The sequence below is a fragment of the Grus americana genome, chromosome 9 (assembly GCF_028858705.1).
Source record: "Grus americana isolate bGruAme1 chromosome 9, bGruAme1.mat, whole genome shotgun sequence".
Classification (NCBI taxonomy): Eukaryota; Metazoa; Chordata; class Aves; order Gruiformes; family Gruidae; genus Grus; species Grus americana.
The window spans coordinates 11,388,914-11,411,881 of record NC_072860.1 but is presented as its reverse complement, the minus strand read 5'-3'; the positions used below and the strand labels follow the sequence as shown (position 1 = coordinate 11,411,881).

General features: G+C 35.6%; 1 protein-coding gene across 1 annotated transcript in view; it reads left to right on the top strand.

Moving 5' to 3' along the window:
• DNER (delta/notch like EGF repeat containing) overlaps positions 1 to 22,968 on the top strand; it is a 129,840-nt gene that overhangs the window by 76,738 nt on the left and 30,134 nt on the right. Inside the window, exons 5-8 of the mRNA XM_054835461.1 lie at positions 350 to 495; positions 7,329 to 7,482; positions 12,067 to 12,180; positions 22,276 to 22,500. Of these exons, the coding sequence (XP_054691436.1) occupies positions 350 to 495; positions 7,329 to 7,482; positions 12,067 to 12,180; positions 22,276 to 22,500 (639 nt within the window). The remainder of the gene's footprint in view (positions 1 to 349; positions 496 to 7,328; positions 7,483 to 12,066; positions 12,181 to 22,275; positions 22,501 to 22,968) is intronic.

Sequence of the window (22,968 nt, the reverse complement as noted above, 5' to 3'; positions counted from 1 at the left end):
ACTTAAGGAAATATGTTTTTAACGTAAGAAAATGTAGCAGGCAAAAGCATTTGATTATTTGAGACCTAAAAAAATGATAGCAGATTAGAGTTCTGGAGGTACTCTAATTTGCTACAGGTTCACCAGCCTGTCTTCCTTTTGTTAATCAATATAATGAGTGTTTGTTTCCAGACTATATTCTAATTTGTATTTACATGCATTAAATTTAGATAGAGGTGTATGAAATATGAGCAGTTATGTTCTTAGTTGACAGTTTCTTTCAATTCAGTTTTATTTGTTTGTGTAGCAGTAGAGCATTAATATATATTAGCGTATTTTCTCATATAATAATAATAATTTTTTTTTTAAGGTTTTTTGAATGATTCAGTTACTAAATGCATTGTGGCTCTGCGCTTGACTGTGATAGTGAAAGTCAATACCTGCATGCCTGGGGGAAGCTATTCAGATAACTTCCAGTGTTCGGGGAAAGGAAAATGTATCACCAAACCAGATGAGGTAAGGCGAACTTATGAAGACCTTCCTGTAGTGTGCAAATTCCACGATAATATAAATGCAGGGTAAATTATACTTGGTCCTCTGAGTGTGTGCATACCTTTCTGCTGTGTAATAAACTTCAAAAGCTCACAGATGTTACTAAATACTAACAATATATTTGTTCGCTCTTCCTAAAAATCAAGCACTTAAAGTAAGAAAATAACTGGTATGAGATGCAAAGATTCATACCCTACCTGGCAATAAAAACAATTATTCAAATCAGGTATAAGGTAATGTGTACTGCATCTTACTGGCACTATACAAGAATATTTCTTTATGGGATGAGGAGCACATAGTGGGCACGTGGAATTCCCAATCTCCAGACTAGTGCATTCCAGTTTAAGTCTTCAACCTTCTTTTGGTTTTAGGTCTGATTTTATCTAGTATTTATCTGTCCACGTCTCAATAACTGCTCACTCAGAAATCACTGATCAGTGCAATGGAAGTGTCTGAGCATAATTATGAGAAGAAACAGAATAGAGTAATTTGATAACGTTTAGAAGTTTTCCCGTATGGCTTTCTCCTTTACATAGCGCTACACTGAGAGATTACAACGGCAACAGCAATTCCACTGGCCACTGAATTTTTTGTGCAATCTGGTAGCATGAGAAAATAAGATTCGCAGTCTGTATACTGCTTTTACAAAACCAGACTGGCCTTTTGTGAATGAGATCCTGTATTCTCTGTTACCTTCTATACATGTTGATTTTATTTCATGGATTAAAAGTCATCTACAGCACAAATATGTGTAGTTAATCTTTGGTTTTATTAATATTCATTTGGGAGATAAAAGGAATAGTAACTGTTGAGTAAATATTAACAGCTGTGAGCTTGCTGTGAGCATTAAAAAATTGGCATATTTAGGGAATTCACTGTTCATCTGCTACCATTTTCTGATTTAAATTTTCAGTAAGCATGTTTGATAGAAAAATGACATTTTGAATTGTAACAACAACAATTAAATTGCTACAGTAATCTATATATACGTGGCAGTGCTAACATCTGGAATAATTATCTATTTTATTTCTCAAAAATGAAACTTTAAAATATTTGTGGTACTGTGTGAACACAATTATTGCAAGATGTGTTTAGAAGTAAGTGCTACTCACTATACCAGCTGGCTGGTATCTAAATAAATTATTCATTCAGATACAGTGTCCTATATCATAGTCCAGTTTAGGTTTTCTGCTTTACTATATTAACCATTTTTATTTTATAAATTCAGCATCTTGAATTTGATTTATGTAAATAATATGTTCAAATTTACTATATATAACAGCATATAAAACTTTTTTCCATTTTTTGTCAAGTTGAGAGATAAAGCCTTTGATAAATAGTCTTATTTTCTATTTTTTTTATGTTGTTTCTCCATTTTTATGACTCTAATTTCTTTCTCTTATTGCATGTCATATGTCACAAAATAAAAATAAATTCCTTCCTGTATCTATGCAGAAGCATTAATGCTTTTCTGTATTAAGGAAAATGCACATATGACCTTTAATAATTATACATGTTTTAGAAATCTTTGAGACATGGCAAGTAAAATAAAATAGTCTTTAAAAAGAAAGACAAATTGGAGGAGCTATTATGTCAAAAAGAGAGAAATTAGTACCTGCATGTCCCCACCTGTAATCTTGACATTGAAAGTTTTATATGTTAAAACTAGAACTGTTAGTGATAAATGACCTCCTCTCATGCATATATGTAGTGTGTGGCTTTCCCTGGAAAATGAACAGAAAAATTGAGGATTGTTCTTATCTTTCCACCTATTCTTTCTTTGAACCTAAGAGTAATCATCAAAAGCATTTATTAAGGTAGTGTTTTTGACGTAACATGCAGTAGGCTGTAGTTGACTGACACCCCTGCGGCTGAACCTGTGGGACATAGCATTCATGTTGAAGTTCGTTTCTGAAGAGGCGTCTGTCAATTCATGGTAGTCAGAGAACTGGAATTAGCAGGATTCTCAATATCTATTATCTTCAAATAAATTTTTAACTTCAGAAATGTAATTGCTTTTTTTTACTGTCACAAACGGCTCCTGAATTTTCTAGACCTTGAACAAATGAGAAATGTCCCCAGTGATTGTCATGAGTGGCATCAAACCTGTCAGGTAGCCTGCTGGGCTGGGGTAACTCACTGAAACCTCCGACATGCTGTTTCCAAGTGTAGCTGTTATGTCCAGCTCCCTACTCCAGGGAGAATAAAAATGTCATGCTGTCTGTTTGTCCATCGTGCTTTTTTAAATCTGTCAGTTTTCCTTACTCTTTAGCCTATTAGTTGTATTCATTAGTTGCTTCATCCAGGAAACTGATTCAAACCCAGCATAAGCAACATAGTTAAAAATAGAAGGTGCATAATTCATTAAGCAGAATGTTTTTGCCATTGTTTAACTCATCTTAGGTGAGATATGCCCTAAAATATCTTGATGATTTCCCCAATGGTGGAGCAAACAACTGCCAAACATGCTTGACATGTATACACCGTTGTGTTGGTTTCCCAAAAGACGCATCTTCTACGCTGCTTTTTGCAGAACTGAAACTTTAATTTTCTTTAGGTTTACAACGTGCCCTTTGTGATTTGCTGTTTGTTTTTATCTATAATTCATTCTGTTTTACACAATCTAGTCTTGCAGGATGCAAAGCAACTTCTTAGAAGAATGCATAAAAGGCCTAATACCATGAACAAGCTAAGAGCTCTGCTGGCTGTAGTCATTGCTTCCAGTGCCAAGAAGATTAATGATTGTCTTTATGTTTTTATGTACTTTGTAGTTTTATTCCAAATCTAGTTTAATGTAAAAGAATGTAGTAACACATCTGCTTAATGGGAAATTTAAATATAATTAACAATCTGCAGTGATATAAGTGCAGTCGGCTTACTATTATCTATGGGGTGCACAAAACTATGAACGAATGAATGCTGGTCTAATCTGGAAGTCTTGGCCAGTTTCCACTCATTCCTTACTGATATATAACTTAGCTTCTACTCAGCTAGATACTTTTTATAGAATGTGGATATGAAATGAAAAGCTTTTAATGGCAGAATGTCTTTTTGAATTACTGTTCCTTTTGAAAGGAACGTAAAATTCACCACTTTGTTCAAAGTTCTGTGAAGCGAGGTGATGCTGAGTCAAAGTGATGCCTTTTTCTTCCTTTGTATGAACTTTGTACCTCTGCTTTGCTGCCATGCTTGCCATTCTCCCACAATGGAAGCGGGAACATTTCAGAAGGATAATACTGGTCGTGGCATAATCACAATATAAATACCATTTTCATGTTTATATGCTCAGCTTTACACCAGAATAAGTTGTCCTCAGTTAGCTGTGAATGGAAGAGAAAACTCTTGTATTAATTCAAAGAGAGAGATTTGTTTGGTGTGAATTTCTGATTCTGTGTAGGATTTTAAAGTGAACTTTGGCCATCTGTTGGATTCGAGAGCCACAATTTTGCTTATGTATGGGGATAAAATGATTTCTTTCACAGATTTCTCTGTTCTGTAACTTCAGCTCTCCCATGTAAAATATGGAAGAGCTGACTGTATAAATATGAAATTTTATTGCTAGAATTAGAACCCTTGAGATTTACACAAAAATAACTGCCCTCTGCCTGCACTGAGAAGTAACGTATTGAACTGAAGAGCGATGACTTCCATATCTTCTATATGGGCTAGATCCACTCGACTATATTTGTAGAAAGGCTGCTTGTAAAAAAGGCTCACATATACCTAAAGGTATGCTCTCCTGCATATGGATGTAGTTTCTTAAGTACAATATATTCCCAAGTATAAAATATGTAATTATCATATAGCAATGTTTTGCTTAAATATTATAGCAGCTCAATGTGAGCTGTAATAAATACTGAAAGGCTGTCTCAGCAACAGAAAGAATAGACATTAATTTTGTTCTGGTCATCTTAACAGCTTCTTTACTATAGTTTAAAATAAAAAAGAAAAAAGATGAGCTTTTTTGGTGTCTCTAGTCTGAAATTTAGAATCTGATGAGCACATTATTACTCCGCTTACTTAAAATAGGGAAAAATTACCATATACCAACTATATTTATAATATGATAGTTATAGGTGATCTGATTGGGTAATAGCAAATTATTTAAAAGGATTTATTTTATTGCCATCCAAATTGATATATGATAGATTTGCACTCCCATAATGAAGAAAAATGCACAGATGAACTGTCTATTGATAGTAGATTGTTTTGGAATTCTTAGAGATTTTAATACTAGCATCATGGCAGTGTGTAGTTTCTTTTTGACTTAGTTTTCCTCAAATACACTAGTACATGTCATTTATCCAGGAAAAAAATTAATAGTATCATTTGGGGAAAGTGAAGATGACATGTCTAATAAAAATGATGACACCTAATCTTTTCTGCAGGATAACTTGTCTGCATCTCAGAACTGTTATCTGTCATTAGACATTTCACTTTGAAGTGTTACACTGCTTTTCTTTTGCTGCTTTCAAAACCCATTTTGTTAACTTCATTTTATGGTAAATTGATCCCTATATCATACTCTTAGAGAGAGATATCAATATTATCTGAGCTTTTTTTTAACTTCCTCTTTCATTAATATTGTTGAGGCAATGACTGTTGCATTGTTTAAATATATTAATACTGAAATGATGATAATCAGCTCCATTGCTTTGAAATGAGATTTTAGTGCAGGCAGAGCCATGCTGTTTGTGTCTGTGTGGACAAAGCAGAAATGCCCTTCCTCTCCGATGAACGGTTCAAGTAATGATGTACTTTGCATCTTACTGTCAGATCTAGCATAAACCAACCATGAACTTGAGCCTATCTAACATGCGTGGTACCTCTCTGTTCTGACAGAGTTAACTTTGATGGGATGTTATACTTCTTGGATCCCTTGCTTAGGGATGTCTCTGTCATCAGATCAAGGCGGAGAAGGCTGTTCTTATTTTCAGTGCATACACAAGGACCAGAAACACATTTAACTGAGATCAACACTCTGATCTCTTCAAACAGAGTACAGAATTTAAGTATAGTGCCTATATTTTTCCCTGTGCTCTATTCATGTCCATTTAAAGAAGGAAAAGCCATGTTTTTCATAGTATGGTATCTCACTTTGTTCATCCAGAACAGGTGAGTTATTGAGACAGGCAGCAACCTTGTTTTTGTATTAAGTCTAAACTCAGCGTACCATCCATGAACAATAACAAACGCTTTAAGTCAATAACATCATTTAGTATCAATAAGAGTTAGAACAGCTCTGAAGGATGCTGCTGTCAACATGTTTATGTGCACTTTTTACCTAGGTCCTGATCCTATATGTGGCACGCCGACAATAGGAGATGTTGAGGACAATGCTCACTTTGCACCACTGATCGCTAACGTCTTTAGAGACCAAAGCAGTCTCTGTGCTGCTGTGTTTTCCACCAATGCTGGAAATGTGGGAATACTTACTGCGTATTTAATTAACTGTTTAGTTCTTAAATAAAAGTGATTATCTGTTTCACTCTGTTAGCCACTTTCCTATGTAGCTCATATGAATTATCTTCAAAGCAAGCTACTGTGCTATGTGATTATACTAATTTTTGACTGTGTTTTGCTTGCCTGTCTTTCCTCTCTGTTCAGCTACAGCCTTGTTTGGAAAACTGTCATTGCTAATGTGTGAGATACTCAGAGCTGTTTTGTGAAGAGGCTTGGGCAAATATCAGAACGTGTACAGACCGTACACTTAGCAGGGACTTCTGGCACTCCAGATAAATAACATACCCATCGTTCTGAGTTTTGGGTATACTATTAATCCTTGTTTAAACTCTACCAGTGTAATATTTGTAAGGAAGAATGAAATCTGGGTTTTACTGAGTGAAGTATTTTATTTGTATGAAGATGATTATTTTCTTTTCTACTTAGGTCACAGCTGTTTGCTTCATATGAATAAACACAAGTAAAAATAGAAGATAAAATACTAGTCCCATCTCTTTGTTTCTAGTTCCATGCACGTTCTGTACTTTGCATTGCCATGTTTGTGCATGGGACAGCTGCGTTCCAGCCCTAATGATCTGGCTTTGAAATGTTTGAGAGTGAGTGATGTTGCCATCTAGTGTTTAATGAACAAATTAAGAAAGATATTTAATATAAATGTATACTACAGATGAGAAAGCTTTCCTTGCTTCCATTCTTCGAGACTTCCTTGGCAATCTTAGCAACCTAAAGATTTTTTTAAAATGTAATCTTTATTATTTTATTACTAACAAAAATGTGCCATGTCATGGCTACTGGAGGATTTTAAGATCTTTAACAGGTGTAGTGTTCTTGATCTTTTATTAAGCAGTAAGATTTGGAGAAAGTAGCAAATGCATTCAGAAGATCCATTTTAACAAAATTGAAGAGGTGTGTCACTACTGAAGTAGCACTGAAGGGAGCCTCTGGGAGCCCAGCCCTGCCCTTCACATAAAGGGTGTATTTTTGTAGAAGGATTTTGTTGCGGTAAATATGCATGTTACTTATTCTGACAATTAGTCTGGTACATAAATGTAATTTATGGAATGGAAGAAAAAAAATGCCTAGTGATTTAGACATTATGGATCTGTTCTCAGCCTCCTCATCAAGATGAAATTACTTGGCATCATTAAAAATTTTAGCTGAAAAATTGATGCAGGTTTAGTATTTCAAAGAGTAACTTTATGCAGTTGATGTATTTGTCAGCTACTGTTGCTGTGAACAGAAAAAGAGTAAAAACATCTTTGTTCAGTAGAGTATTCAGTGAAAACATAATCTTTCAAAATTCATTGGGAAGTACCTATCCTGTTTGTTTTTAGGCAACTTTTTTCTGCGACTGTGAGGACGAGTATCAGGGTTCCCTGTGTGAAGAATTTGATGCCTGTCAGAGCCAGCCCTGTCAGAACAACGCAACCTGCACTGATGTCTCACAGAAACACGATGGGAACAACTTCACCTGTAGCTGCGTAGCTGGTAGGTTTTGTATAACACTTTGAATAATGCATTTTTGGTTTAACATTCGGTGCATATCTTTTGCAGAGCAGTGAACCGTGCAACTTCAGATACTAGGAAAGAAGGAAAATAAAACAAGATAAGGGCAATTTTTAAAAGGCTGTGGAAGATTCTTATCTGTGAAAAACACCATTGAAAGCACACATCCAAACCATAACCAAATGAGTGAATTATTCATAACTAATAGAACTTTACCTACTAAGAAGAGATGACCAAAATTTAGTTTACATCAGCTTTTTCTTAATTTGTTTTGGTTTTGGTTTTTTTCAATATAGATTTTAAGTATACATTATAACCTTTCCATATATATGCTTTCATTGTAACTAGTGAACTCTTTTCTTCAGTCGCACCAATCAAATGAAAGAAAATTCCACGCTATTCAGTTGTTGGATTGTTCCTCAGAATTTACTTAAGTTTTGAAAACTTTTTAAAATTTCATGAACTAAACTGAGTAATTTGTGGGTTTGATTAACAAACAAGTGTCTGAGTTCTCTGAAGTTATTTTAAAAACATTTACTTTAAAAATTTGATCAAATGAATATAGACAACGGAAATTAAAATTAAACTAAATATGATGGTCATATGCTGGAGGGTAAATTAAAGATACATGCTGATGGAAAAAACCTTACTAAGTGGCTTTTATAGAAAAATCTACTATCTGAACATTACCTTTCAAAACCAAACCCAATTATCATAATAGAACAGTTACTTCAATATATATTTTCTAAAATTATTTAAAAATGAAAGTTGGCTAAGATTAGGATCAGTAGCAGGTAATTTATTTTGCTTCCAACATTTTACTGTACACTTTAATTTCTCTAATACTGGTCAGCTGATATTAGAGAGAAAGGGGACTAATCTGAACAGGGGAGAAAAAAAAGGGAGGGGAAATGCTGCCAGAATAGACCCTAAGATCTGCAGAACATAAAAGCTATATCATAAAAAGCAGGTGGAGAAATGAATGATTTGGTCAGATTTCTAGTGGTTGTCTCCAAATTGTTATTGATGGGCTTTAATGCTGGGTGGATATTTTTGTGTATTAAATGTGTAGCAATCCTTCCTTTAACCTGCCCCAAAGCAGGATCATGGAGCGGGTGTTCCGATATTCCCTTAAAGAAGGGAACGTTCTTGTTCTTTACTCTTAACACGTCAGTGCAGACTAGCCACTATTAAGTCACTATAGCAAATGTGCAGCAATAGAGAGATTTATATTTGTATTTTTGTATAATGACCTGGATTTATACTGCTCTGAAAATAAGATGTGAAATTATTATGTGGGTATACTCTGTTCTATTTCTTAAATTTGCCAAAGGATCAACTGTCACTTTAACAAGATACAGAAATACAGTTGAATAATGATTTAAATATGAGAAAAGTGGAACGAACTTCAAATGTTTGAACAATCCCTACAACTACTGTCACGTTGAATGAATATGGTTGATTCAGAATATACATAGATATACTTCCCACTTATGTACGAGACTCCAAAGGTATCACTGCTGCTGTTACACAGAGATCAGATCTGTCATAGTTCCTGCTTCTATTGGGAAGTTACAAATTATAGTGCCTTGATAAAGCAAGTGTTATTTTATTTGTGTAATGATATAAAATCCTAGGGTGGTGTTTGGGGTTTTTTTTAATATATTACAATTCCAGGCATCTGCCTCAAGTCCCTATATATTTTTAAAAAACTTGGCATTTCCTTATTTTTAAAAGCTCCTTATGAGTTAAAAATGTAATTGCTATTAGGGACAGCCATTTCAATTGCTTGCTTCATAAAGTGTTAAACAATTGTAGAAAAATTGATACCATGAGATGCCAGGAAACAATGACTAAGATCATGATGATTTCTTGAAGATAATGTAGTTCTTTTACATATTTTGGAAATATAATATATTTCCATTGATGCCTTTACTGTCTTTTAACTTTGGATTTTATCCTTTCCATTTTAAACCTATTTCTCTAAAATATAATATATGCTTTGTTATTTTCATAATTGTTTCTTCTCCTTATCTCTAGAACAATTGTTAGCTCCTATTGGGGGAAAAAAAAAAGTGAAAATTCTAAATATTTCCTTCTACAAAGTCCCTCCTACTTCTTATGGTATAAAACAAAGCTTACAATAGATGGAATGAAATTTTTTGGTTTCCATATGTGAAGGTTTCCCTTCAGAATGACAGTGTGATCAAGTCCCTCTGTAAATCCTCAGTAAGCCAAATATAGTTAATGCCACTTATTACATTCTGGAACTTGCAAGGTTTTGCTCCATGCCTCCACACATTATATTTAGGTTTAGCCTTTAAGTTTTTTTTAAATAATTTTTCTTAATATTTTTAAGAGCAAGTGTCTAAAGTTATTCAGATGGCTTAATCATTGTTAAGTTCAGTGGCTTGTGTTTCTACCTGTAATTTTTTTCCCCCCAAAAATTTGTGCCCACACATTAAAAAACTAGCATTCATTGCATATGAAAAAATATTAAAGAAAATGATAACTAACAGTTTAATTATCATAAATGTCTCCATATGAAACTTTCAGAAATATCTGTATATGAATAGGATCATGCTTCCCAAATCTTATAATGACTCTTAAAATGTATCTCACCAGAAAACTGCTTTTCCCTGCCATGGTGATTGCTTAGCACCTCTTCATTTGTAGCACTGGTGACATATTTGCTATGAAATTCCCTAAGCATATTCTCTTTCAGATGGACAAAACATGCCCTATAGATAATAATAAGATGGGACATATTTATTTTCATAAAACTGACATAAAATATTATCTCTGGTGAGTTTTCCTGCAAGCTATAATGACAATCACAGGAAGTCACATTTGTGTAGCAAGCTTCAGAGCAACGCAATAATTTCTGCCTTTCTGTGCCAGCGTGCTTTTGGATACACGTTGAATTCCAGTGTAATTTTTAGCTTTCACAAACTTAGTAACAGTTTGAAGCTGGAAAAATGTTTAAATGAGTTAAACATATTCAATACTGTATTATGATTCATAAAAATAATCAGCTGAATGAAGAACTTGAAAAAATATGAAGCCTATAGAGGAAAAAAAAAATCGGTCAATGTCATCTTCTATAATACTTCATTGCTGTTTTTGTAAATTTTATGTTAATTTGAGACCAGTTAGAATTACAGAAAATCACTGGTTATCCAGAGTGAGGCTGACATCCCCCCCAAGTGCCTCAATCTGGTCACCAGAACACAGTTCGGGTTTTCAACCTCATTATTTTTCTCCAGTTTATGGATTTATGGGCATTAATCCAGATATAACATACAATGGGGTTTCTTTTCCCAAATTTTGCATTGCAGAAAATAGGATCATAATTTAGTTCTCTATAGCATATAAAAGCAGTAAGGTACACAGAGATCAAAGTCTTATGGATCCTTTTCCATAGTAGTGCTCTAGCAACTCCGAATATAACAATAGATGTCGAGAGCTATTTTATGGTGACATCAATATATTAAGTATTAGCCTGCCCAAAAGACTGTTAAATGTTAACTTTGCATTAAAAAGAATTATTTAATCAAAATGAGAAATTTTTTCCCCTTTTTTTCCCCTGTGTAAGCAAAATCCTAGTCCAGGCATGACCTCTATCTCCCCTTAGGGTCTTTGCCTTAGACACCTGTTCACAGCAGTGTATTAACAGTGTCACCTAGCCATAGCTTACTAGTCTGTAATACCAGCTATGCTGTTCAACATGCTTGTTATGGAGGATGCTTACAAGTTTATGTAGGGTTCGTTTTAAAAACCAAAATGCCTCTGTGTGTAGTTTTGTCTTCAGTCATGCATCCAAGACAGTTTCTTGGAGGTAAATAAAAAATTAGAATGGGGAATATGTGGTGTTTGTTAAGGAATTTAAGTTTGGAGTGTTTAATCATTTAGATTGTATTTTGTAAGTTTGTTCATTTTTGGGGATGTGTTATAGACATCAGACATATGGAACAAAGGAAACTTATGGTCAAATAGTACAGCACACACAATCTGTAGCTTGTGAACTTATAGGAGCTTATTTGGAAGAATTTGCAACTGTGCTGAGCAGTTCTTCACAGCTCCCACTTAAAATAAACACTCTTTTTGAAGCCTAGAAGTAGGAGCAAATGCCAGTCATTCAGCATATGCACAAATAATTCATAATGTCAAGTCTTGTTTAAAGTCTTGCTAAAGATTATTGACTTGAGATTCAAGATGCGTTTGAAAACCAGTTAAAATGTACTTGTTTTTCGGTTATATGGGTGCTGATGAGCACCCAGCATGAACCACCATTATGCTAGCGCTGTCAGAGTATTGCTGCTGGTAAAATACAATTGATATAATCTCTAGATTTCCACCACTTATTTATGTTTCTACAGTGAAGTATAAGTTCTATTTAAAAATCTCATTTTATGAGAAATCAGAAGACTGTCCTGGATTCTATTTCTTACTTTGGTTAACTTTATTCAAGAAAACTAGTGGTACTGTTTGAATGACCTAGTAATACATTTAGTGATAAAACCTCATTTTTGCTATATTTTCTGAATGTTGTGTGCTGTTTTGTAGGTTACACTGGAGAGCTGTGCCAGTCAGAGATTGATCATTGCACCCAGCAGCCATGCCAGAATGGAGGTACCTGCTCATCCAACATCAAGGGATTCAGCTGTCGGTGCCCAGAAGGTAAACAGCAAAGACTTATCTCGTACTTCATACAAATTGGTTCTTTAGGCCATAGTTGTAAGCAGACACCCCCGCCCAAGAAATCTTTGTACAATAAGCAACAGTATATAAATTATGGTAGGAGGTTAGTGTTTCAGTGTATATGTGGTACAGAAATGTTCTCTAAATCTCTGGCATCTCTGCAATAGAAATCAGGCTCCAGCACTGTGAGAAAGTTAAATCTGAGGAGACTTAGGGTGCGGTCTGATTTTTGTGTTGTCCAGTAAATGTGTGAGAAAAGATGCCTGATGCCTCCCTTGCAGTATTGCATATTTCCGCATATGGATCAGTTGGCTAAAATGTGTGTAAAAGCAATACTTCAAAACTAAACAAATTATTTCAATCCCCCAAAGTTTTAATTAATTCTCCTTTCTATTTGGACTTACTTCTTTCTCTACACGAAAGCCTTTCTGTGATTCTCATTGGTAAACACTGTAAATGTAACTGTGTGAAATGAGGACACCACGATGCTAAAGTGTATGCTTTTGTCATGATTTGCAGACTGGAATGGCAGATGCCTAAATTGCTCATAAAAAAAATTATCAGGAGTGAAAGCTCTCAATTATGAAGCCTTCTATTAGTTATTTATAATTAAGATTACAACCTTGAACTAATTATATTTCTGTTCTTGTTCTGTGGATGTTGTTTTTATTCTGCCAGCACCTTATGCCTGCTCTAAGGGTACAAGTCTTTCATAACTGCTCCAGTAATATATACTTGCTTAATAATGAAGATTATTTGTAATTTCTTTAGATTGATTCCTTGCTTTTCTAGAGTATTACGCTTTAATGAGTGGCCCACTTAACAGCTGTGTTGAGACACTGACATTTTGACAGAAGTGCAGATCTTGCATTTGGAAGAATTTTGAAAATTGCTTGCCTTATAACTAGTCGCAAAATTCAGCTTTGGTTTTGATCAAGTTATTAGATGTTAGGCTTGGTCAATAACTTACTTGCATTTTTCTTAGGAAATCTATTCAAGGACCTTCAAGGATGCTTTGCAGGAAATGATCTTCCCAATAATAAATGCTTAGAAAAATAGCTGTTGAGATTTTCGGTTGATTTAGAACTGCCATATTTGTTTCTGCGTGTGGCATACCTTAATTGCTTGCTCCTGATGACCTATTAATGAACATGCTGACTTTCTTTCCTACCGCCATTTTAGGTGCTGGCCATGGGACAGGGTTACCAGTGGGCTGAGGTCCCCAGGTGGCCACATCACCCATCCTCTGCTGTGGGTGTGCTGTGGTACGGTGCCTGTAGCATAGCTCTTCAGTGCCCTGCTAAAAGCCATTTATGCCTGCGTTGCTGCGTGGGGCTGGGGCTGCTCTCCTGCTCAGGGAGCTCCTGCCAGCGGCAATTAGCCTGTGAACAGGAGTGGGGCAGGCTGCCAGCTCCGCCTGGCCCGCAGGCCCTGGCACAGCCGCAGCCAGCAAAGCTGCTCTTGCAAGCGCAAGCTGGCTGTGCCGAGAGCCCCGCACCATTCCCCTGCGCCTCATGGGAGACCTGGAGCACAGGTCTGGGAAACCTTCCCTTCATCTCCCTCCAGAGCTGTTCGCCCCAAAGAGAGCAATGGAGAGGTTATCTGATGGACCACTGCTTGACGTGTAGCTTTTCTGCTGCAGGAGAACCAAGTTGCTTGCACTTCTCTTTTCTCAGTTGTACTCGCGTTTGGCTATCTCTGTGTTATGCCACTTGGTCCTATAGTCTTGTTGCCCGATTTGTTTCTTGAATACTTATCCTCTGCTCTTTTCTTTGCCACTGATCCATATTTGTGTTTGATAAGTTTCCAGTTGTTTCTGTTGTGCGCTCTGCTTTAAGTCGGCATATTTTGGCACTGTCGTTGTACTATCTTAGTATTTAGGCTGCATGTTTTGCTCTTTTTCCTTCTGGGCACATTGGTACCGTATTCTCAGTATTCTGGTACTTTTGTCTGTTGGCACTTTTGTTCTTATTATGTGTTACAAACCTGTGCTCTTTTTCTGCTTGGAGTCTGGAGGTTTTCTATGGTTTCTGGATTTTCCTTAAATATATGATGTGCTTTTTGTAAATTTTTTTCTTTCCTCTGGAAGGGTCAATTATTTACCAACTTCAAGAAGTACCTTTCTGCTCATAGACTTTGCTGACAGGCAAACATGCTTTTTGGGTCACCTGCCTGAAACTTTCTGTGCAGAGTTACCAGTTCTAGTCTCCCAGTATCATTTCCATGTTCCCAAGAACAGCCATGTTACAGAGTGAGGATAGAATTGGGGGAGGAGCTGTTACTCTGATTGCTTATTTATATGGCTAACATGCTTACATGGTATAAATGTTTTCAAAAAGCACTGAGGCAACACAAGAACAAAAATTTACTGAAATACATTTTCAACTCATTAAAATCAGGTTTTGCACATTGATCTGTATTATTTCCAATGTAGAAAAAGGGTTTGGAGGGGATAGAAAGCATCAGGAATCATTTTCTGGACTGCCCAGGGCTGTTTCTCTTGGAAAGAATAGTCTTGTACATGCGATGTCTGATTCTCAGTCCCTTGGACATGAGAAAATCATTCTTAGGTTTGCAGGAACAAATGCCATTTTGTGTGTGTGGTTACTCTTGAGTGAGCCTGCGATAACTCAACAGCAGCCCAAAGTTTTTCTGACCCCCTAATAATTACCATTGTTTCAAAGAGCAAACCCTTCCCATGAAGGTACGTAGCTGTGCTTCCTTCTTGCGTCCTCACCGTAAAGAGGGGAAAGCGTTGGTGCAGAAGTGACGCAGTCTGTCTGCTGCAAGGGCCAGCGCTAGTGCTCTGGAGTAGCCTCATGGGCATATTAGGCAATAAGGTGTTGCTTTTCCATCTTGTTCTGGAAGATCTACTAATGCCAATGAGCTCAGGAATTCAGATATTTTGTGGAGGGAAAGAAAGGGTTGATTTAACAAAATATATTGTCTAAATTTACTAATGACTGCCTTTCCCATGATTTTTCTTTCTTCTTTTGAGGTATTATGCTCTCATAGAGGCATATTTTGAGAGCTTTTGTTTGGGTTTTGAAGAGATTTGGTTATTTTTGTGAATACAACAAAGGATAATTAATTGAAAATTGCAGATGCAATAACTTGCAGATTTGCTATTTTTAGCCTGTCCTCAAATTTTCCATTTAAAAAAACCCTAGCAAACCCCCATGTTAGGTTTCTAATTTAAGTGAGGTCTCTTGCTCTGCTGCTATTCTCCTGCTGTGCTAAATAGTAATTGCTTGTTGAGAAGAGGCCTTCCTTTCTGTAGTGCTAATTCAGCACAGTGGGGGGAAAGGTAGCCAAGGAGCTTATATATGTGTAAAAACTAAAAGACTGGAGATATAATGTGGTTAGGAAGAAAAGGATAAGAGAAGATGGAAAGTATCACGAAAGGAAAAGATGGCAGAAAAAGGAATGAGATGGAAACAATGAGGAATGATCTTGAGACTGTGCATTTCTTTTAGGAATGAGATTTGTGGTTCATGAAAGAAGCCTGTGATAACTTACAGAGGGTGAGATCTGAGGCGCTGAAAAAGCAGCTTAGATCAGATATGAACATTTCATGATTATTCTTTAGACAACTTTACTATCTTAAGAATCCTTTAGTAAAGAAAATTTCTTTATGCTTGCAGATTCCATTTTCTGTGTGATACATTGTAGATTTTAATATCCAAAATATGTCAGAAAATAAACTGCTATCTCAAGTTTAGTCATGTGTACTGGAGAGAAAATTGCATTTTATACTCAAATTTATAGTGAAGAAGCTAAAGCAATATTAAGAACTGAAGAGTTTGTTCAAAATGCATCCAGCTCTGGGGTTCCCAGTACAAGAAAGACTTGGACTTGTTGGAGTGAGTCCAGAGGAGGCCACGAAGCTGATCAGAGGGCTGGAGCACCTCTCCTATGAGGACAGGCTGAGAGAGTTGGGGTTGTTCAGCCTGGAGAAGAGAAGGCTCCAGGGAGATCTAATTACAGCCTTCCAGTACATGAAGGGGCCTACAGGAAAGATGGAGAGGGACTGTTTACAAGGGCAGGTAGTCATAGCACAAGGGGTAATGGCTTTAAGCTAAAAGAGGGTCGATTTAGATTAGACGTTAGGAAGAAATTCTTTACTGTGAGAGTGGTGAGGCACTGGAACAGGTTGCCCGGAGAGGTTGTGGATGCCCCATCCCTGGCAGTGTTCAAGGCCAGGTTGGATAGGACTTTGGGCAACCTGGTCTAGTGGAGGGTGTCCCTGCCCATGGCAGGGGGGTTGTAACTGGGTGAGCTTTGAGGTCCCTTCCAACCCAAACCATCCTATGATTCTATGAAAATTTTGACTATTATCGTGAAAAGGATGTTTGGGATGTTGTACTTACAATGGGGTAGGGATCTTTGATCATATTCTTTAAAGTTTCATAATAAACGTACGTTTAGCAAGTGTTACTTTCAAATGATCACGCAAATAATTTTTTATACATTACAAAAACCTACACATAGTAATACAGATATTTGACATTTATATTCAGAATGATCCCATAAATACCCATATTACTCTTAAATATCTATTCTGATTTTCTTCCACTTATTGTAATGTATAACATACTACTGTATTGACAGTAATATTAATTAATTTTATTTGAGTTGATTGGGCTCCTGCTCATTGATTTATAAACTTAGTTACTTAATTTTCTTTAAGTCACTGAGAAGTTATGTAAATTCCCAAAGCACTCTGAAGCAGAATTCAATATACAAATAATAATTAGAATCATTAAAAAAGCTAGTTGGAATAAGCAAATGTAATTAGAAGAAATGTTTCAGCAATGGAGAAACTAGTTATCCTTACTTATGTAGTTATTAAATTCATTGAAATCTTTGTTAAAAGTTTTTCAAAAAAAAAAAGTGTATGGAAATTGCCTGCTTGTGTGGTGAGGAAATGCAAGTCTCACTAATCTGTTTCTTACATATGCAAATTTTGTAAATTTGATAAAATGAAAGACTTGGTACTTATGTATATATATTTTACATATTTTAAACATTTGGGGAGCTTTTTAAAACTTTGATCATAAGAAAATACTAAAATAAATTAGTAGTGGAATATGGTTTTGAACAAAGCCAGATAATAGAGCAAAGTGCATATCAGTTGTTATAGCAAAGAAATAAACTTCTGTTGCAAGACGTTTCTGATGTTCTGTTACAGAGGTGGCAGAAATACTTTCATTCATCGCAATATATTTTTGAAAAATAATCAGCAATAATGGATTTCATAGCCATTCTGTAGAAGAAGATACGGAGAAAACAATGCTTTGATTAGGAGTTCAACATATAGATTACTTGAAATTCACATTTCAGGACTGATTTTATTTTACTATTGACAATTTGATTTGACTAGCTGCAGGTAACTACAGCTAGGCAACACACTAAGCAAAAGTGCCCTGAAATACCTGCAGGTATTTCTGGAAATACTGGAAAGCTGCAAATTTATGAATGCTCTTATTGTGGTTTCTGTGGTTTAAAAAATAAAGAGTTTGACAGCTATAGAAGATGCTAAGTTGTGATTCATATGTGTTGATTTGTAATAGCAGCTAGAAAATGCACATTGTCACCATGAATTTTAATTGACTGGGAGAAGAGAAGTTATTAGCCTAGATAAAGAATAGTTTAAATTTCAAGGTCTTCACTTTTTCTGGGCTTCATTGTTCATGTAAAAGCCTTTTTCTGTATTATGTCTTGCAGATGTGATTCTAACTTCTTTAGGTTTACGTACAATAAACCTATTTATTTTCTTGATTCCAGGAAAGTAGGTCACACACAGCTGTTGCATATGGAAGATTTCCCAAGGTTACTGGTGATTAGAGACTGCAGAATTCTTCATATTACCATAAGAGAGTTTAATTTACCTGAAGAACATTTGGTTGTTAATTAAAAATTTTTATGGCTGTTTAGTTTCTGGTATTTTCTGCTAATCTAATGTTTTTACCTGGCATCTTCCCAAATTGCTCTTATTTTTAACAGACTTTTTCTTAATGTTTTAATGGGTCTAGCCTCTGTTCATCTTTATCCATAAAGACTTAGCTAGGGTGAATTTAAATCAAAATCTTACAACTACATTATAATGAGTTCTTGTTTCCTTATGATGACTATCTTTTTTCCCTTTACAGAATGCTGGTAAAATACCATCAGACATCTTGTATTTCCTCACAAGACAATTTTCTATAGGGAAAATAATAAATTGCCTGTATTTCTTTTATAACTTATCCCCGTATTTCAAATCTAAAGGTTTTGTAATTCTGAGTCCTAGCAATTCACAGAGTTCATTTTTCACATTTGTGTAATTCTTGGAATTAGGTCTCACATAACATTCAGGCAAGTTGGTTTTTCTGCAGACTGCATAAAAAGCAGTTTTACAGTATCTTCAGAAAACGTTTAACTTCCTTGATGTGTACATGGCTCTTTTGCTTTCAATAGCTAAGTAATTAAAATCCCACCATGATGAGAAATCTGGCTTTTATCCAGAGATTTTCCATCTCTGAAAACGTTTTCTGATCTAGTTTTTATCATTGCCCTGGAGGTCTGTACATAAAGAATATCACCTGACTTACTACTTTTATTCTTCTTGACAACTAGCCAAATGGTCTGATCCGTGTAAGCACAAATATTGTATTGTGGTTTTTAGCAATATAAAGCTTTTCTAATATTGCCTTTCCCCTTTACGTTCCGTGTTATTCCTTTGGTAAATTTTGCATTCAGATCTTTCAAATCACCAGTAGTCTTTACATTGCAGTCACATCCCTGTTAAACCAATAATGACCTAGATGCAGGGTTGGGTTCATGTTAGCTGGCTGAAGAACAGTTCAGGGGATATTTATCCGCAGATAAATAATCCTGATTTTTTTTTTTTTGGTCAGCATTTGATTCTGATTTTAATCAATACACCTCTAAATTTGATTTTTAATTTTATTATTTGCATTATTTGTTTTCACCAGTTTTATTGATACAGACTACACTCAGAAATGCCAAAATAATAGATCTTCAATTCAGATGTGTAACTACTGCTGCTTTGAGTATTTTCAGATATTTAACTTATACATAAGATTTAAACTTCCAGAATCAACTAAACACATTTCACAGTGCAGTCAAAGATAGCACAAGGGCAACATGTTTTAGTGTATTTTAAACCTGCATATGTTCTTGAAGTGCTTTGTCACTTGAAACATTAGCCATCTGCCAGTAAGGTTCTCTCTGTAGGGAAGATTATTGCAAAGGTTGTAGTGAAGCGGCATTAGCGTAATCGTGTGACCTCAGATCTCTTTGATCCTTTTTAATCCGGTTTCAGAATTAGTGTAGAGATTTCACCGGACTCATTGGCTGATCTCCTCCTGCTAATAGTTAAAAGTCCTTGCAGATTCTTTTAAATCTGTCCAGGATTTTATGATAACAGTACAGGCTTTTTTAATTTGTCAGCAAACGGTTGCTGGGATTAGATTCTTGATTGTAGGGTTTCCGTTCTTTTCAGTTTCTGATGGTGATGCAGTTATCATCTACAGGAGGGACCTCTAATATAAGATTCCACAGTATCTGTTTTTAAGCTCTCCCTCTTCAACATAGGTGTGCAGGTGGTCCTGATAGAGCCCGGTAAGCAATCTGAGCCATAGGATAGCAAATGGAGAGGGCAGGAGGCTCTTGCCTGTTCTTTGCCTGCACCCTGCCAGACCTGCTTTTCTTTCCTGGTCTGTTGCTGAATTACTTGTGACTAAACTGTTACAAGTATAATCCATAGGTTGTTTCTTTAACTGCGTTATTTTTTCTTTGTTTTTCATTCCGTAGCTCTGGTGTAAGATTTATGAGTGTATGAGGGAGACGTGGCTTTTTAGTTATTTTTCCAGGACCTAATATTTTGAGGATGCTCCTAAAATTCTGCTGCCAACAGCGCCCAAGAATATCCTAGTTTTGTCTGGAACTCACAGGACAGTTGTGGCCTTTCCATCTTTTCCTTAGTTACAATGATCTAAGTTTTGTTAATTCTCTAAGTAGATCCCTGTAGTACACTCTGTGGGTTACTCACCTTTGTTTAACATTCATTTCCCTCTCTTTCTGATGCAGTTCACTGAGCTTTTGTGAATCTATAAAACATGGAGTGTGTCTCCTTGAGGAAGTCCTCAGGATATTTAAAATTAATTGCTAGTCTCCCTTTTTTTGGTGGGTACTGGAAACTTCAATGTCTTTAGCCTGATTCTCAGCCCTCACTTGCTCTTCAAGTCTTGGACCTCAGTCAAGTTGACAGACTATGCTCAGTTCACTGGATCTTTCTGGCCCAGGTTTTCAACAAATCTAATCAATCAAGAACAAATTATAGAATTTAAACCTTTTAGTAAATATTTGGGGTTTTTTATTATGCTTTAAAATGTAAATTAATCTATTTATGTGCTTGTTTTCAGAAATGCCAACTCCTGACTTGCTGGCTATGATTACAGTGCTAGAACTACAGTTAAACAAAACTACAGTTTAACTCACCTGAATGTGAATAATGAATAATTAATTAGAAAAGAAAGAAAATAAAAATGCCCTGAAAGTAACACATCTGTCAGAATTAACTGAAAACTGCTGCCTGGTGAATTGTACCTTGCTTGAAATGTGGAATGACATTGTTTAGAACAGAAATATTTACTGAGTCAGTAAAAGATAACAAGATGCTGTGAAGTATGTATTGAATGTGGTATTTGGTCTCACTTTTGGTATTCATCATAAGCTTTACACAATATAGGGGTTCATTTCTAATAAATCAACTGCTGTTAATCCAGCAGCAAGATTTTGTAGATACAAAAACTATAGAAGTAAGGCAAAAAAATCTGCTTCATTCCATCAGGGATAAGATTTCAATATTGAGTGTTAATCCAAAACGTCATCTGCTGTTGTTTTCATGCTCTGAGTCGTTGCCAGGCTGCTATAGAAGAGAGACATCTTTGACATCTTGATCCTTTCATCATCAGGCACATTTTCTAGTTTTGTGTGTGTGTGTTTGTGGGGGTTTTTAAAATTTGTTTTTCTCTTTTTCTGATTAAATATTTTTCAAATCCTAGAATAGTTTTTCATGCATTTACATATTTTCTTTGGTGTCTGAAATGTTGCTACGATCTCCTGGGTAGCAGTGGCAACGTGGTCTGTTCTGTCTTTTAGCCTGGCACAACTGCAATGGTTTGCACTTTCTGTTAGAGTACAGAAAAAGCTGGCTTGCTGGGTCTTGAGTGGAGGCAGGCCTGATTTGCTCCTAATTTCTCATTCTCAGTACTGTAATGTTAAGCGCTGTTCTACAATGTAAGATATTCCAGGGAACTTTAAGCCTGAAAAGCGATAGTCTGTACAAATGGACCAAATACTCAGCAAAAAATATTAGAATTGAATGGATAGGACAGTTTTCTCTTTTTGTTTGGAAAGGTGCCAGAATTTGAATAGACTTTCCTGAGTTGCTTTTGGGTACAATAACCACGCATCAGGTTACTACATATATGATGTATGTATAAATGCAAACTATAGTTAGTATACTGCAATTTGTTCAAATCTTATTCTTTTCTACATCTGATTAAAGAAAACTCCCTTGCAAGAATATCCTTTTCTAATTTTACATTAAATTATTTTAAATTATTGAAGCTCAAGTAACCTCATGTGCTGCTTTTGAGGTTGTTATTCGTAATGTACACATTAATGGTAATGAAAAAAAGATCAGTTTTGGCTATTTTTTTTTTCCAGGCTAGTCTGTTCCTCATCTGTAGAAAATCTCTTTTGCTTTTCTAGCCAGATGCACTTCGGAAAGTGGACAGGCACTGTCAGTTTCAACAAATATTTTTGCAATTCACTGCCTTAATCATATGATACTGTGATTCTACCTGAAACATCTTTAATCATGCTATGTTAATGGGTAAAATTAGAGTTTAATATACATAGGAAGTCTGTATTTTTATAATTTTCATAGAATTAAAAAATAGGAATATAGATATATCAATGGCTTACTTTTAACTTGCTTTAGTTATTAAAATCAGATGCATAGCAGAATGCTTACTTATCAAAACCATTTATTTCTTTTAGGGTTTTTAGGAACCTCTTGTGAAGACAAAATAGACCCTTGTGCATCATCTCCCTGCCAGAACAATGGAACCTGTTATGCAGACAGACTTGCCTTCTCCTGCAGTTGTAGTCCTGGATTTACAGGACCTACGTGTGCTCAGCTGATTGACTTCTGCGCTCTGAATCCTTGTGCACATGGCATTTGTCGCAGTGTTGGAACCAGCTACAAATGCCTCTGTATCCCTGGTTTGTACCAAACAGTTACATGTTTTATAAAGCTCCTAATATTTTTATATGTAGATTCCATACATAGTTTAAAATTACTTCCTTTTTTTCTCTTCGTTGTATAAACCATATTGAGCAGATGTTCTATCTGTTTAGAATAATGATAGGAAACTACACATTCCATTTGGAAAATCAAAAATTGCAGAGTGAGTGCTGAAAATACCCACTGAGATCCATATGGCTTGGTTGATATCTACAGCTGTATTATAAAACTATAGTCTGCAGGATAAATCCTTTTAAGGTGAGGTATCAGTATAATTGGAATTACAAAAATTGGTAGAGAGAATGGAGAATGGGACACTGATCACTGGGAAAGGAGTGGAAACAAACAAGGTAGCTGAAGAAAGGTAGAGAAGGAAAAAACTTTGATTACCCCAAAGGGTTTAGTTCTGCCATTGATGTTCACATAAATTATCTCTCTTCAGGAGT